Source organism: Trachemys scripta, chromosome 3 (genome assembly GCF_013100865.1).
Source record: "Trachemys scripta elegans isolate TJP31775 chromosome 3, CAS_Tse_1.0, whole genome shotgun sequence".
Classification (NCBI taxonomy): Eukaryota; Metazoa; Chordata; order Testudines; family Emydidae; genus Trachemys; species Trachemys scripta.
In genome coordinates this window covers 145,504,609-145,520,749 of record NC_048300.1, presented here as the reverse complement: position 1 = coordinate 145,520,749, position 16,141 = coordinate 145,504,609, and the positions used below count along the sequence as shown (strand labels likewise).

The following is a 16,141-nucleotide window of genomic DNA, read 5'->3' as shown; positions in this document are numbered from 1 at the left end:
AATATGCCAGTACTCTTCCTCTGTGCCATGCAATCCCTATGTGTTTGTTTGATTTGCAGAGTTACGGGGCTTGTTTACATGGTGTGGCAGTGTACACAATCGGTGTGAGATTACTGAAGCACACTAGCGTGTTGCACATTAGTTGTCTGTGTGGACCCTGTCAGTGTCCACTAGTAGGATTTAACATAGTGCTATTTCAAAAAGTACTAAGTTAAAGCACATCAGCAGGCCTACATGCATCACATTAGTGTGTTTTAGAAATCACATTCCTATAGTGCACATTACCCCGATTCCAACCTGTGAAGACATGCCCATAGTTTAAACAGCAGATTTAAAAAGGGAAAACAGGATTAGAAATCAATGTGAATATTTACTGATACTTTAAAAAAATATTTATCGCCTACTTTACAAAAACATCTTAAAATATAGTGATTTTTTTTATATTCACAGTATTAATGGCCTAATAAAAGTGCGTACACTGAAAAAGAGACTTGATAAATTTAATGAAGTAGTAAGTGCTCTGAAAGAGGGAAAACCAGAGATGAGCAAGCAGATCCGGGATCTGGAGTTATCTATTGATGCTTTGATGGTCAAGATTAAGGTATTACATAACAATAGAACTTTTGAGATGGTTTTTAACTTCATCTGAAATAGAAGGTCAAAGCCTTTATTTATAGTTAGCATTTAATCCAGAGTTTTTAATACAAGTGCCATAAGTTAGGCTTCTAAATTCATGTTTAGCCATCTAAATAAAGAGGCTTGATTTTAAGAGGTGTTCTGCACTGCCAAATCCCCTTAAATTTAGTTGTGCTCAGCATGACTAAAAATAAGCCTGCTTATTTGGCACTTAAATCGATATTTAGGCACCCTAACTCTAAGCATATAAATTTGAAAGTTTGGTCATAATGCATATTGTGATGGATGTAGCAACCCTTTTGATATTGTGAGATAAACGTATTACATAAGCTTCGTCTAGTGCTGCAAAATATGGTGCTTAGAATAATGTACAGTAGCAATGTTTTAAATTAATTGGGGTTTTGGTATTACCTTAATTGCTTAGTAGAACATGGTGCTTAAGAGGTTTTGCATAACTATCAAGCCAAAGAAGATTACCACAAGGCCAACAGTGTTATCTAAAAAGACTAAATGTTTTCTTTTTGCTTCTCAGTGAGCTCATGTGTTGGTTTTGAAAATGCCTCCTGAAGAGGTTTATGTATGATATCTGACTGAAGAACTTCTGGGAATAGCAGGTTTAGCTCAGAAGAATGAAAACACTGAGCACTAGGAATAATTTAAGGAGACTATGTCTTTATTGTTTGGTTCTACTGAAGCAGTGCAAAAACTCTGATTTTAGTCTTATATGCCGACAACTTTGACTATAATAAAGGACTCTACCAAGGCTGGTAGCTTTGACGTTTGTCTCAAGCATTGTTAATAGAAAGTCCACACAAAATTGACGCACATTGAAAGAAACCTAACATATTAGACTTAATTGTGAATGGTTCTACTGTCTAGGAAGATGACGTTTTAGCAATGGTCCCATTGCAGTGGGATAGTATCTGTTTTTTGACGTTTGAAATCCCAGTTAAGAAGATACTGAAGTTTTTAACACAGAGCAGGTAGAATTTTGACCTTAGTCAACCTTTATAGTGCCTATTTAAAAAAAAAAAAAAAAAAAAGTAATAGTCATGTGAAAAAGATGAATCCTCTACTATGCATAGAACACAAGACATCTGAGGAAAAAAGTAAACTGAATATAGATGAAATGTCATGATTGTTTGCATGAATCAATGTGAAAAGGGGAAGACAGTGAAGTGGGAATTAAATAAAACTGTAGCTATCAAACATTTTTCAAAAAAAGTAGTGGGGACCATTACCTTGTCCAGTTAAATAATTTGCATCATATTAAGCTCATTTTAAATACTGGTATGTTTGTTTCTTTAAATGTTGGTGACTAGTAAAAATACCATACAATGATATGAGTGCCAGGGTAACGAGAGGTGTAAAACCATCCGCTGTGTTGCCATATGATTAGTATTGTATGTAACTGATCAACATGAATATCTTTCTTAAGGGAGTAAGGATTGAAAAGGGATGACATGCTTCAAAGAAGTGAGGTCCTAGCCAGTCCTCAGCTGTAAGGATGAAGGTTATTTGTAGTTTAAAGTGACAAGTGAGACAAAATAGAACTCCCTATTGTGCTCCCCCAAAACAAAACAAAAATGCAATGTACCTGTAATGCACTTTTATAGGGCTTCATATTTTTCAAAATGCAGTACAAGCATTACTGAATATTATCCCCTATATTTCATATTTTATTTTCCAGGCCACTGTGATGACTAGGGAACAGATACAGAAAGAGTACGATGCTCTAGTTAAGAGCTCAGAGCAGCTTCTGAGTGAGCTGCAGAAAAAGAAGCAGCAAGAGGAGGAAGCGGAGAGGCTGCGACGCATCCAGGAGGAAATGGAAAGAGAAAGGAAAAGACGTGAAGAGGAGGAGCAACGTCGCAGAAAGGAAGAGGAGGAAAGGCGACTGTGAGTCTTGAATTACATAATCAGTTCTGGATTCAAAAGCAAACAGAAATGACAGTCTAATCCATTTGTTATTAATATTAAAGTAGCACCTAGAGGCCTTGGGACTCCCTTGTGCTAAGTGCTGTACAGACATGGTCCCTGCCCTGAAGAGCTTACTGTTTAAATATAGACAAGATAGACAAATGGAGGAGGGAAAACTAGAGTCAGGGAGAGGTGAAGTGACGCCTCAGGCGCAGGTGGGAATAAACGGTCTCCTGACTCCCAATCCAAAACCCTGTCCATTGGACTACTCTGCCTCTCAAGTTGCCATTTAGATTTATGTAAGATGCTTAGAATCATAGAATCGTAGGTCTGGAAGGGACTTTGAGAGGTCATCTAGTCCAGTCCGCTGCACTCATGGCAGAACTCGGTATTATCTAGACCATCCCTGACAGATGTTTGTCTAACCTGCTCTTAAAAATCTCCAATGATGGAGATTCCTCCCTGGGCCGTTTATTTCAGTGCTTGTATGTTTCTTATTCATTTATGTTCTGTTATAATTTATGTAATTACCAAATGCTTTCTCTTGTTTTTATTTCTTGTATTAGAAAATCTGAGATTGAGGCAAAGAGAAAACAGGAAGAAGAAGAGAGGAAGAAGAGGGAAGAGGAAGAAAAACGTATTCAGGTAACATTTTAATTAAATTTTCGTGATCTTTCATTTAAATCATCCTGTTATCCTCTTTGAGCAAGTAAAACTAGAGGCTCTATTCTCAAGATAATAAAAGTGTTGTGGTTACCATAGTTAATATAAGCATTGACAAAAACAAATAGTGGAATTATAGTTAGGTAATTCAGTAACTGTAGAAGTGGGGAAGAGGGAGAATTTAATAGTGATTGGTAAGAAAAAAAAACATTTTCCAGGTAGGAATACAAGTGTGTGTGAATGAGAAGGAGAGAGAGAGAGATTATTCTAGATGGCAGGAGCTGCAGTATAGAGTTTTGTGCAAACAGTGTCCAGCTTGTGTGGAACAGCCAGGGCTGGCACCCAAGCACATGCTTGGGGTGGCACCTGGTAAGGGGTGGCGGGGGGAGCGCGGCGCGGCATTCGGCGGGGGGGCTGCTCGGTGCTCGGGGGGGGGTTCCAGCGGCACTCGGCGGGGGGGGGGGGGGGCGGTGGCGCGGCGCTCGGCGGGGGGCTTAGGGGGCGGCGCTTTTTTTTGCTGCTTGGGGCAGCAAAAAAGTTAGAGCCGGCCCTGGGAACAGCATTGAGGAAAGCAGTGACAGATGAAATGATACAGAGAAGCTGAGGCTATTTATGTGAGCTGAGCATGAACAAGTCCATGGAAGTTCTTAAAAACCAGAAGGCAATATTGAATAGAGTCCTCAAATTCATGGGGACTCGTTAGCATTGTTTGTAGATATGACTGAATGCAGATGGTGAGCAGAGTCAGAAGGTGCCATTTTAACAATCGCTCCTTAGTACACTCCATCTCTAAAGGCAGACGTGAAATGACTGTGTGGGAAGAAAACTAGAAAAACCAAGGGCTGAATCTTTTAATTAAAGGACAGGTAGAGGCAGTGCTGCCACAAGTATAGGAGAACAAGGGATATGATGGGCAGGAGTAGAACTGAGACAGAAAGGAACTGGAAATGTTCTTGTAGCTATAGAGTCTGTCCAAGACAATGCACAGTGGCTTGTGCTTCCCCCAAGGTGAAGGAAAATGAAGGAGAAGGGGTCATTGTCAGCAGAACTGTTGTTAGTTACACTGAGGAGAGCATTTTGCATATGATTAAACCAAAATCAAGATTGAAATGAATCAATATTGTTACAAAAGGAGATTGAATTGATAACAGGAGGCCACACACACACACACACACTTTCTCTGTCTCTGCGTCACTGACACACATTCCCACTCCCCCCAGCAGCTCAAAAAGTGTAAATTAGATTAAGTTCTATGAATTATCAGATTTGGCTGTACTAATGTTGTATTTTCTACAAATAATGTAATGTTAGTAGTATGATACCTAGCCACACCACAGTGCTACTAAATCTTATCTGCGAAGTGAGGTTAGACTTAGCCCCCCATCCCCCTTTTTTTCCTTTCTTAATGAGTTCTCTATATGGTGGGTTCCAAAGTGAGAATTAGTGAGGTTCTGATATACTTACCACGTAAGTGTCACAGTTCAATGAAATATAATCATGTAATAAAAAAAACACTGTTGCAATCCATAATATGTAACTGGTTAATTTAAAGTTATTTTGTAAATTTTAACTCTGAATATCATGGCTTTAATTTTAAAATATTGATCTAATGTGGCATTAAGATAATTTTGTGCATTGAAGTAGCTATATACAGTAGTTGAAGAAGGAAAAATAAATCCCAGCTGGGAAATATAACACTTTGCTACAGGGAAGTAATGAGAAGTCTATTATTTACAGCTGTGACATTTGACTTCAAATTGTTTTAAAAAATAAAAATATCTTAATTTAAAAGTCTTATGCCATAGCTTTGTTAAATTGCCTACCGTTAAATAAGAATTGTAAAATATAATATTTCTTGCTAGTTGGAGATAGGATTTTTTTACTTAGACATTATACACCTCTACTCGCAATATAACACGAATTCGGATATAATGCGGTAAAGCAGTGCTCCGGGGGGTGGGGCTGCACGCCCCGGCGGATCAAAGCAAGTTCAATATAACGCGGTTTCACCTATAACGTGGTAAGATTTTTTGGCCCCCGAGGACAGCATTATATCGGGGTAGAGGTGTACTTATTTCTGCATATAAGCATAATGCTGTTGATATAAATGAATATTTAGAGTTTTTGTAATTTAGAAGTAATCAAATCCCAGAACAATTTTTACAGTAAAACAAGCTTGTAAAAGAGCAAGCCTGCTGTAGAATGATTGACAGAATTGCCATTGATATCACAATCCCATCTACCTTCCTACCCACCTTTGCTTTCCTGCTGTTCATAACAGACTGTTAATCAAACGAAGAACATGTAATGCATGCAAATTCTTTGTTAATTTTGGAGTTCTTCAGGAAGCTGTCTGTCACTTCTTATACTTTCCTGAGTCCTAGAACCATTTCAGTGTGTTAAATATTGAAGTCTCACATACACACCAACCATGGATCACTGTTCTATTTGTTCCACGTAGAAAGCATGTTTTTTTTCTCACTATTGACGGCAGGTTACAGAACAATTCTTTCTAATGTTTCTTGGCATCTTATCAGTCTCTACTTATGAACATTCTCTTAAATAGTTATAAACAATAGTTATAAATTTCAAATCCATTCCATTGCTTCAGCGGTCAGTGTTAAGAACAAGTAACGGCTAGGACTAAAAATATCTGGTCTCTCCGAGGACGTGCAGGTGAAGGTGCTGGCCTTTGCCTTTCAATAGTCTAGACTTTTTAAATATTTTTTTTTTTAAAAGCTCATTCCCAAAATCATGTTTCAGTCTTTAAGGCTTTTGCAGCTTGGTACAGAGAGGGCATCAGATTTGCACTACTAAAAGCCATATCACAGCTACAATCAGGCTATATCAATGCAGATAGCAATCCTAACATAAACCTAGAGAGTTCCAGGATGCTTACAGCTATCAAGGGGAACAAAACTCTCTTGGAAGACATCTTTTAGTTGCAAATATATCATCCAGATGGATAGATGCAATGCAGATCCAACTCCATCCTCCTAGATTCATGAAGACAGTGATGTTTTTCTCATCCCAAATTAAGAACATAAGAATGGCCATACTGGGTCAGACCAAAGGGTCTATCCAGCCCAATATCTGTCTTCCAACAGTGGCCAATACCACCAGGTGCTTCAGAGGGAATGAACAGAACAGGTAATCATCAAGTGATCCAGCTTCTGGCAAAGAGAGGCTTATAGCCATTGATGGACCTATCCTCCATGGATTTATCTAGTTCTTTTTTGAACCCTTTTATATTTTTGGCCTTCACAACATCCTTTGACAAAGAGTTCCGCAGATTGACTGTACATCGTGTGAAGAAATAAATCCTTTTGTTTTAAACTTGTTGCATGTAAATTTCATTTAGTGACCCCTAGTTCTTATGTTATGAGAAGGGGTAAATAACACTTCTTTACTTTCTCCACACCAGTCATTATTTTATAGACTTCTATCATATCCCCCCTTAGTCATCTCTTTTCCAAGCTGAGGAGTCCCAGTTTTATTAATCTCTCCTCAGATGGAAGCTTTTCCATACCCTCATCGTTTTTCTTGCCCTTTTTCCAATTCCAATATATGTTTTGAGATGGGGCAACCACATCTGCACGCGGTTTTCAAGATGAGGACATACCGTGGATTTATATAGAGGCAATATGATATTTTCTGTCGTCTTATGTATTCCTTTCCTAATGATTCCCAACATTGTTAGCTGTTTTGACTACATTGAGGGGATGTTTTCAGAGAACTATCCATGATGACTCCAAGATTTTTCTTAAGTGATTACAGCTAATTTAGACAGCATCATTTTCTATGTATAGTTGGGATTATGTTTTCCAGTCTGCATTACTTTACATTTATCAACACTGATAATCTAGGCTTTTTTACTATTTAAAATTCTTTAAATAGGGTGATGTTAGAATTCTCTGAATCAGAACATTACCTTTTTGTTCTTTTTTTTCTGAAACCTTGGGAGCTGCCGGCTGGGAAGGTAGCCACCAAGAGCATATTGTCTCTGTCCTGGCAGGAGCTGGGTGCATTTGCAGCATTATTGAGGCTGCAGGAAAAGGCCCAGTAATGTCAGCAGAGTGCCTTAAACTCTGTTCACTATGATTTCTTCCAAACTCTTCTCTCACTTCTAACTTGCTATCCCTGTGCTGCCATCTTTGCTCTACCTGCCTTTCATGCTCCTCTCCACCCCCCCCCCACAGTACCCTGACCCTCCTTTGTTCCTGTTTACTCCTCCCCTTTACTCACCCTGGCCCACATAGTAGTAGTAAACAAAAGTGTGGAACTCGCATGACACACATAACAAAGAGGCTGAATCTCTGCTTCAGTTGTAAAAATGAGCTCAACATTAACTGATTGTGCTGGGACCAGTGTCTCTATCAAAATAATAATATACTGCCAGACTGCATAAATTTGATGTAAAAAGACCTATTGGTGCTGTTTGGTTGAATCCAAGCCCTTTTTTCAAGATTATACCAGATGCTCAAAGTCAAGGGATAAATAATTTCTGTTCAGAGATAGTTTAAATGGATTAAATTGTATCCATTGAGGAAGCAAGTGTCCCACTGCTAGAAGGCTTTAAGAATTGATCAGCTAGCACTATGATTGTCTTTGTGGCTTGCATATGTTGTATTTCTGGGTCTGAAATTTGTAGGTCTGCAATGTGAAGTACGTCTTACACTTCCACTCAGCTCCAATCTCTCTGTTCTGGGTCTAGCACAGATGCCCAATTCAGGAGGGCATTTCTTTGGTTTGTGTAAAGTTAATTACTCATTTCTCCTTCTGTTTATTGCTACTACTAACTAATCTAATGTAGGACTCTACAGAGGGTAATCTCTGCAGGAGAAAGGATGACTACTTAGCAGTTAAGTATGTTGTTTGACTGCATTGCGGACTTGCCCTCCATCACCATCTCTTTGAAGTCTTAGTCTAGATTTTTGACTGAAGGAGAGGAACTGATGAAAGTTGGGTCATGGAACTTTGCTGACTTGGGTAACATGCTCAGATTGCATTTGATATGCACGCATGACCCCAGTGGTTAAAAATGGACTTGTGAGAAAGAACAAACTGTTCCCGTACCTTTACATTTAAATTGGTAGAGTTTTGCCATTGACTTCAGGCAGAATCAGGCCCTTAGAGATTTACAGTAATTTTCCTGATCCCTTCCCTGATGGGCCATAAACAAACATGCAGGAACATATTTACAAACATATTTGTAAATGAATCGGTAAAAACAGTATTCATTGCCAAAGTCTTATGGAATACTCTAAATAGATAAATTCAGGAATGTTACCTATAGTATTACAGAGCATCTGAGCTTTGACTCCATAAACTCTTCTTGCCTGACTCTCATGCCTAACAGAATTGTGAGGAGACCTTGATGTGTTTTATAGATGGAATAATTGTCTCATCTTTTGAATTATGAGGCTGTAATTAAGTTAATGGGCTCAAATGGTTTGATAAACCACATAGGGAATGAAGCTGATATTGAAACTATTTTTCCCTAAGGTATCTCTTGATTTACATGTGTCAGAAAACGATCCCTGTGTCTTTTCTGTTTCTACTGCTGCCACTGTCTCCCCTCATTAATACTTCCTCCTATTACCTTCTTCCTTCCCAATCATCTGTAACTACCACTTGAGCAGTCTTCCGAGCTGTTTCAGTGGGTCCTCTTTGATCATTGAAGGTATCCTTTCTATAGCTGAACGTATAACTTGCTCTTCAGTCAGACTGGTGATGTGACAGCTTTGAACTATCAGCAAATTTTGCATGCAGAATAATACGCTTAATTCTGCAAATCATGTATTTATAGTTTGTTGTTTTTTTCAAAATTCACCTTTGTAATATCACTTACCTAGTTGTTTACCTTTGTAGTAGTTTCTCATGGTGGGTGGGTGAGTATAAAGCATTTATTAAAAACATATGTTTATACTACGCAGGCTGAAATTGAGGCACAACTAGCTAGAGAGCGTGAAGAAGAGACCCAACAACAGGCAGTCCTTGAACAGGAACGTCGTGACCGTGAACTTGCGATGAGAATTGCACAGAGTGAAGCAGAGCTCATCAGTGATGAGGCTCAGCTTGATTTAGGATTGCGAAGGTATGGTCATTTAGTACTCTTACTTTGCTTTCAAAACTTTTCATTTACAGATCCTATTGTTATAAAATACGGAGATCTTGTGTTTTTAATTAAGAAATAAAAGTAAAATGGGGTTTTCAAACCAATATATTGGCGTATTAAATTTTCCAAATAACGCTGTCAAATTTGTTGAAAAATAGCTTGCTTGGCTTAAAAACTCTTAGTTTGCAATGTGCATATAATCATATGTAATCCCCCTTTTGGCACTGGCTAAGTATCTGTATGATGTATGAACAAGAGAGGGGTATCTCAGTCTTTGGACAGTCCCAAAGTTTCTATCACCTGAGTTCTTCTGTATCTTAACTGGCAAATACAGAATTGGAAATGCATGCATAATCCTGTCAAGGTTAAAAAAAGCCTATATGAGCTGACTTTTTAGGCACTCTATTAAAAGATATAGACCCTCCAAATGTTTTTTTTAGATAATGTCACAGCATTTGCTTTGTCATTGATATTATGTTGTCTTTCATGTAATTTTATAGGGTAAGTACTACACAGCCGCATTGGGTATTTACTAATAAACTTCTTAGACAGCTAACATACATATCACTGATTTATTTTCTGTGAGACTTGGCCCTATTCATCTGTTCTTCATTGTGTGTGTTGAATGCGTTTTTCCCTGTGTGACTTGTGGTTACAAAATTCAGTTTAGAGAATCTCCATGATCTTAATTTTACACATAGAAGAATAATACAAGTACTCTTTTTCATAACACTTCACTAAACTGATAATGGTAATTTTATACAAAACAAGGAGCTATCTTTTAATGTAATGAACCTTGTTTAGTTTGGTGTAGCTGAGATGACACCTTGGCAGTTACAGAAGGGATTATATTTGCAAGCTTATATTTGTTACTTTACGTTTCCAGTAACAAATCCATTCCAATATTTTAGATAGAATTAAAGAAAAAGAGCTTAGGCAGTTTGTACGTTCAATATTGTATCTTTGTCAGTCAGAATTCTGTTTTAGAAACCATGACATAATGAAAAAAATAAACTTTTTACAAACCAGAAAAGTATTGTACATAATGTACAGTGTACCAGAAAACTAAATGTTGCCATGATTGCTCAGTCTGTGTGTTTCTGAGTAATATAAAACTATTGGAATATTCACTGTTCACTGTATACGTACAGGAATACAATGGTAAACTTGTACCCTCCTGCTGTCAGCCAATCAACATACAAATATTACTTCTGGGGGAATTCTGCACCAAAATTTTTAAAATATTTTAAAATTCTGCATATTTTAGTTGTCAAAAATAGCACTATATGATCTTGCAGTTTCAGTTATTTTGGTAATTTATTTAAAAATACCTGTCAGCAAGGATATCTCTAACAATACAGACACACACAAAAAAATCCCTCCCCCCCCCAGGAGTAGAGTGTTAAAGAAATCCCTATGACAACCCAGTTCCTGCTTCTCTGCAGAGCCCAGCTGCAGACCCCCCAGCCCAGACACTGGCATCCCCTCTCCACCCAAGGATCCAGAGGGTGAAACAGCCTTATGCTGGGTCCTGTGCTTGCATGGAGTTTCCTGTGTGCCGCTGCTTCCTTCCTTCGGGGTGCGCAGAGAACTGCAGCTGCAGGGAACCCTCCAGCTCCCTCCCTCTCCCGGGATCAGTGTTTTCTGTTTGAGAGCTGGGCTCTGCCTGGTCCAGCGGCCCCCAGTGGGAACCAGAAGCTTTGCAGCCCATTTTGAAGGTGGGGGGTGGGGGAAGGAAATTCTGCATGCACAACATTAATTTCTGCAAAATTCTGCGTTGCGCAGTGGCACAGAATTCCCCCAGGAGTAAAATATAAAATGTTAAAAAAATGAGTGCCATTTACTTGTCAAATGAAGAACAATGAACCCTCCATAATCCACTCTAAGACAGATTGAATAGAGTGATTATTTTGTACAAGAGAAGCATCTTGAAAAGTTGGCAGACGACAAGGAATTTCTAAAAACTCAAGAAAAAACCCAGAAAATCCTTTTCTGTTCTTTTACATTCTTTATTACAGCATTTTACTTCAGTGTATATATAGGTATGGTTATAAAATACATGGTATGATATGTATTTTTGTTGAGTACCTGTATTGACTTGCAGAGGTTGCCACTGAAAAGTCAACAGTCACTAACAGTCATCATACAATAGTTATCTCAGATACTGTTGTTTGGTATCAGTTGATAAATGTTGATGTTTTAACAGCAACCACTGTAACTTGCAGTTGTAAATTCAAGTGTGATACTTACAGACAGAGTTCTGGAAGCTTTCACTTCCTCCCTTGTCTTTAGTTTCCTATACAATGCTTTTTTGTATCTGTCTCTCAAATCAAAGAGCAACTTTTCAAAACCATGTGTAGGAATGCAAAATGAGTAAATTAAGGTATTCAGCTCTACATGATGATAATGAGGGCAAGTTTGTGGCAGACAGATCAGCTCCTGTAGGTCTGAATCAGTAATAGATCTTATTCTTTAAAGTGCTTCCATTTCCCTGACCTTCTCTTAACCCGTGAGGGTGAAGAATGAGGTTTAGATTATATTATGGTCCCAATTGGATATTCTATATACATATACTTGTTTTGAGGAGGTTTAGGGACTTCCGGAGCTCTGCTTGAGAATTTGCTTTTAGATGACAGAGCAAGAGACATGGTTCCCAGGAAAGGAAGGCCAGTGAAGCTTTTCAACAGCTGAGGGGAAGGAGTAGAGCTGCACCAGAGGCACCTAGAAATGCCGGGTTGGAGACAACATAGGAATGGCCATATTGGGTCAGACCAAAGGTTCATCAAGCCCAGTATCCTATCCTCTGACAGTGGCCAATGGCAGGTGCCCCAAAGAGAATGAACAGACAGGTTGTATCATCAAGTAATCCATGCCTTGTCACCTAATCCCAGCTTCTGGCGAAATTGGAGCCCAGGAAGGGGGACAGGTTGGCAAGTAACCTTCCTTGCAAGACATGTGAGGAGGAGGAGGAGGAGCAGGGAGAGGTGTAGCAGTGTAAAAGCATTGCAAGAGATTCACCCAAGCTCTGATCTTCCCCACTTTTCCTGCTGCCAGAGGATATGCCTGGCCCTTCTGTCTTCCCTGCCTGGGATGCCCTTTGAAGCACATAGGATGAGTAGAGAAAAAGGATGCTTAACCTTCCTTTTCCTCATAACTTCTCCAGTTTCTCTATCTATTCAGATGGTAGGGAAAGGAATCCTCTGCTTTGAACCACTGGAAAGAGAACAAGGATCTGGACAGCTTAATGTGGCAACATAGTGTCATTAGAGATCTCAGGATATCCTAGACACACCTGAAAAACAATCTACCCATTTTGAGCTATAACTGAGTCTCTTCCTCCCTTTTTTTGTTTTTGTGCATGGGCATGGACATGTGCGCACACACATGGTGAGGGTTGGGAACCCAGCAACACTATCTAGGCTCAGGGAATAAGTGAGTGCAACCACACTTAAAAACCAAAATACTTTTGACTGGGAAGCTTTGACAACACTTTACAAAAATGTCCATCTTGTTTTCCATCAGTGTAAATCCTTTCTTAGATTATTTCAACTGTAAATGCAGTGAAGAAACCAGTTTGCCTTCGTTATAACTTTCTTTGAGGCATAAGCAAACTAATTTAATTTCTAACTGCTTGTGTATAGGCACCTAGAAAACGTGCTTAGAAAAGTTGTGGAAATTTTGTTCAGTCTGAATCAGCCATTCTCAAACTTCATTGCACTGTGACCCCCTTTTGAAAATAAAAATGACTACACTACCCCAGGAGTGGGGACTGAAGACTGAGTCCACCCGACCCCTGCCACCCGAGCTCCACCACCCCAGGCAGGGGGCATATAACCTTAGCCCTGGATGGTGGGGCTCGGGCTTTGGCTTCAGCCCTGGGCGGTGGGGCTTAGGCTTGGGCTTCGGCCCTGGGCCCCAGCAAGTCTAACACCAGCCTTGGCGACCCCATTAAAGTGGAGTCGTGACCCACAGTTTGAGAACCCCTGGATAAAATTGAGTTCAGCAAGTTTTTTTTTTTTTTTTTTTTAAATCCCTTTTACACAAATCCTCACAAGACATTTTAGTCACGTTGGCTGCAGGGAGAGGTTTGAAATTCGAAGCATTGCATGGAAATAGTGCTCAGAGAGAAGAAATTCCTTTGTGAGATTTGGAGAGGCGGGAACTAAACATAACAAGTTAAGTATTGAAAAATCACTGCTGAACATTCTTGCTCAGTGGGTATTTGTTAAAATTTTAGCAGACTCTAATACCTTTGTGTTTTCCTTGGGGGCAGACGGACCGCACATTCCAACATGCACAGGCTTACATTGCTGTAACTTGCATTTCCTTCTCTCCCCTCCCTCACCCCATGTTCAGCCTTATTGTTGCATAACATACTAAGTATACTGAACTCATTCAGCCTCACTGCCTCTCCAGTGCTTCGCATAGCATTTCCACAAACAATTTTGGTTTTACTTTTGCATCATGACATGAGCAAAAGTATTTTTTTTCATCGAACTATACTCCTTTTGGAGTACTTAATAATCAGCACCAGGAGCTTTTTTTAGCCAAAAGCCATGTGATGATACAATAGTACGTTCTGTTTCTAAGGAGCCTAAGTAGTGACTAATATGTTCTGCCCTATCGTGCTGTTTAAAAAAACAACAATTTGTAGCATATCCTTCTGTAAATGGCCTCAATTTTTATTCAGTGTACACACACTCTGTGTGTTTGATCTGTTTGACTTTTCAGGTTAAGTAAATGAATACATTGCCATTTTGTTTTCTTATTCTATTGACATTTACTGGCTTGGTTACAGTGTCTGGTACCAAAATACACACTAACCCTTTTAAATTTTGGTTAGTCTGTCACTTTTGAATGTTATTTCATTACATATTTCTGGAGAGAAATCTAAATATGGATGTATTTAATAACTGTGTACTGTACATAAGGATGTATGCCATATGGATTACTGTTGATACTGTATTTGTGTACATTCAGGACAAACCATTTCAATTCTAAGTGTCTTTTCACAGATTGGATGCTGAAATTATTCAGCCTGTTCCAGTATTTGCTAAGTAAGAATTGTTCCCTTTTTTTTCCAGTATGCTCAACCACACATAAGTACATCTGTTGCATGTCTGAGTCTTTGATTCAGAAAGATTAAATCAATTGATTATGTACAAATAAGTAAATTCTAGGTTATAATAGGAGAGTAATAAACATAGCCATGGTGAAGTGAGAAGGCCATCTATAAATGGAGTAAGGCTTTTCTGAATTATTTTAATTTCACTTTTTCTAATTGTGTTACTCTGATCAATAAATTCAGAAGATTAAAGAAGAAAAAAAGGCTTCATAATGCTGAGCCTAGATCAAATAAAATCATTAGATGATAAATAAGAGGAGGATGGGAGAGAGGGAAAAGTTGAACTGATTGTCCTCTTGACATTTCAGATTATTAGAAAGCTAATTAGGAAATTGCCAGACTAACCTAAATATCTTCTGTTTGCAGAGTCAATGGAACAAGGCCTCAAATAACTGCGTATGACACTTTATTTTCACTGAGTTTTGCACTACTTTCTTATTATAGTAATAATTCCCTTATTAGAAGAAATTCTTGTATTGTCCTTTTATTAATCTGTTCCCCTATAATAGTAAGCATCGTTATACATTGACCTTTGATAATCAATTTTAATTCTTCATACCTTATAGTTTGCTTATGTCTAAGAAATATTTAAAGTTAATTGTAAATTCAGTATCTAGCAAATACCATGAATTTTAACTAGCCTGTATGAAAGAGGCAAACATTCATAAGGAGTTACCACAATATAAATCAGCATTTGGTTGAAGTTTATTGCTCCTGCATTAGTTTTATCTTAGACATAATATACCATCAGTCATAACAGACCTTATTAATATTTGAATATAACCCTTTTCTTATGTACACTTATCACTTTTCTTATAGGGAACAAATGGCCAAAGAAATGTCAGACGTTTTGTCTAGGTGGGTGAATAGACCTTCCAAAATTAATTTAATCACTCAATTAAATGAAATCATAAACTGAAATGGGCTGATGCATATAAAATAATGGAATTCCATATTTAATTGCTCAATGAAATAAATCAACCTTTTCTTTTGAATGAAATTGCTGTATCAGTATGCTTCCTATTCAAAATCATTATCTGATTTCTTTCTTTAATTATTTTGCCATGACATTTATTTGATTGCATAAACATGCTCAGAAGGAAATTATCAGTAAATTGCACCTTAAGGTTTCTTTTTGAATAATTTCAATAGATATGGAAAAGCTTCGAAGAGCATTCTTTTCCCACTGTATCTGAGATGACACTGACAAGTTTCCAAAATTTTCAGGCAGTATGCTCACAAGTTCAGGATGGTGTTAATAAGGACATAAAAAGTGTTATGTTTATGTAACCATAAGTAGCTTTTTAATAAGAAATTAAATCCAGACATAATTCCATTTCAAACAAAATGAAAATTTGAGGTTTACTTTGTTGTTAGAACCCTAGAAGAAGTACTCTCTGAAGCATTGAAACACAAAATGCCAGATGGTGTCTGTTCAGCAATCTTGGTATAATAATGTAGCAGTTTTATATTCTAAATAAAATTCTGTTTTATTGAGTTACTAACTAAAAGGTGTCTTTGGTAACCTCAAGGATAAAAAGCAGCCTTATGACATGCTGTCTGAAGTTCACATGAAATCTTACTTTCTTTTTCATTTTTAAAAATAAACCCTTCAGAAAACAAGATATTATGCTGTGTGTGTGTGTGTGTGTGTGTGTGTGTGTGTGTGTGTGTGTGTA

General features: G+C 38.1%; 1 protein-coding gene across 9 annotated transcripts in view; it reads left to right on the top strand.

The window, feature by feature from the left end:
• Positions 1-16,141, top strand: part of MYO6 (myosin VI) — a 166,671-nt gene that overhangs the window by 130,584 nt on the left and 19,946 nt on the right. For 4 of the 9 annotated variants that reach the window (XM_034766174.1, XM_034766171.1, XM_034766172.1 and 1 more), the window contains 7 exons: positions 451-601; positions 2,327-2,535; positions 3,123-3,201; positions 9,156-9,316; positions 14,353-14,394; positions 14,829-14,858; positions 15,282-15,320. In XM_034766174.1, the coding sequence (XP_034622065.1) occupies positions 451-601; positions 2,327-2,535; positions 3,123-3,201; positions 9,156-9,316; positions 14,353-14,394; positions 14,829-14,858; positions 15,282-15,320 (711 nt within the window). The remainder of the gene's footprint in view (positions 1-450; positions 602-2,326; positions 2,536-3,122; positions 3,202-9,155; positions 9,317-14,352; positions 14,395-14,828; positions 14,859-15,281; positions 15,321-16,141) is intronic. The other 5 variants (XM_034766176.1, XM_034766175.1, XM_034766178.1 and 2 more) reach the window with 3 other exon arrangements.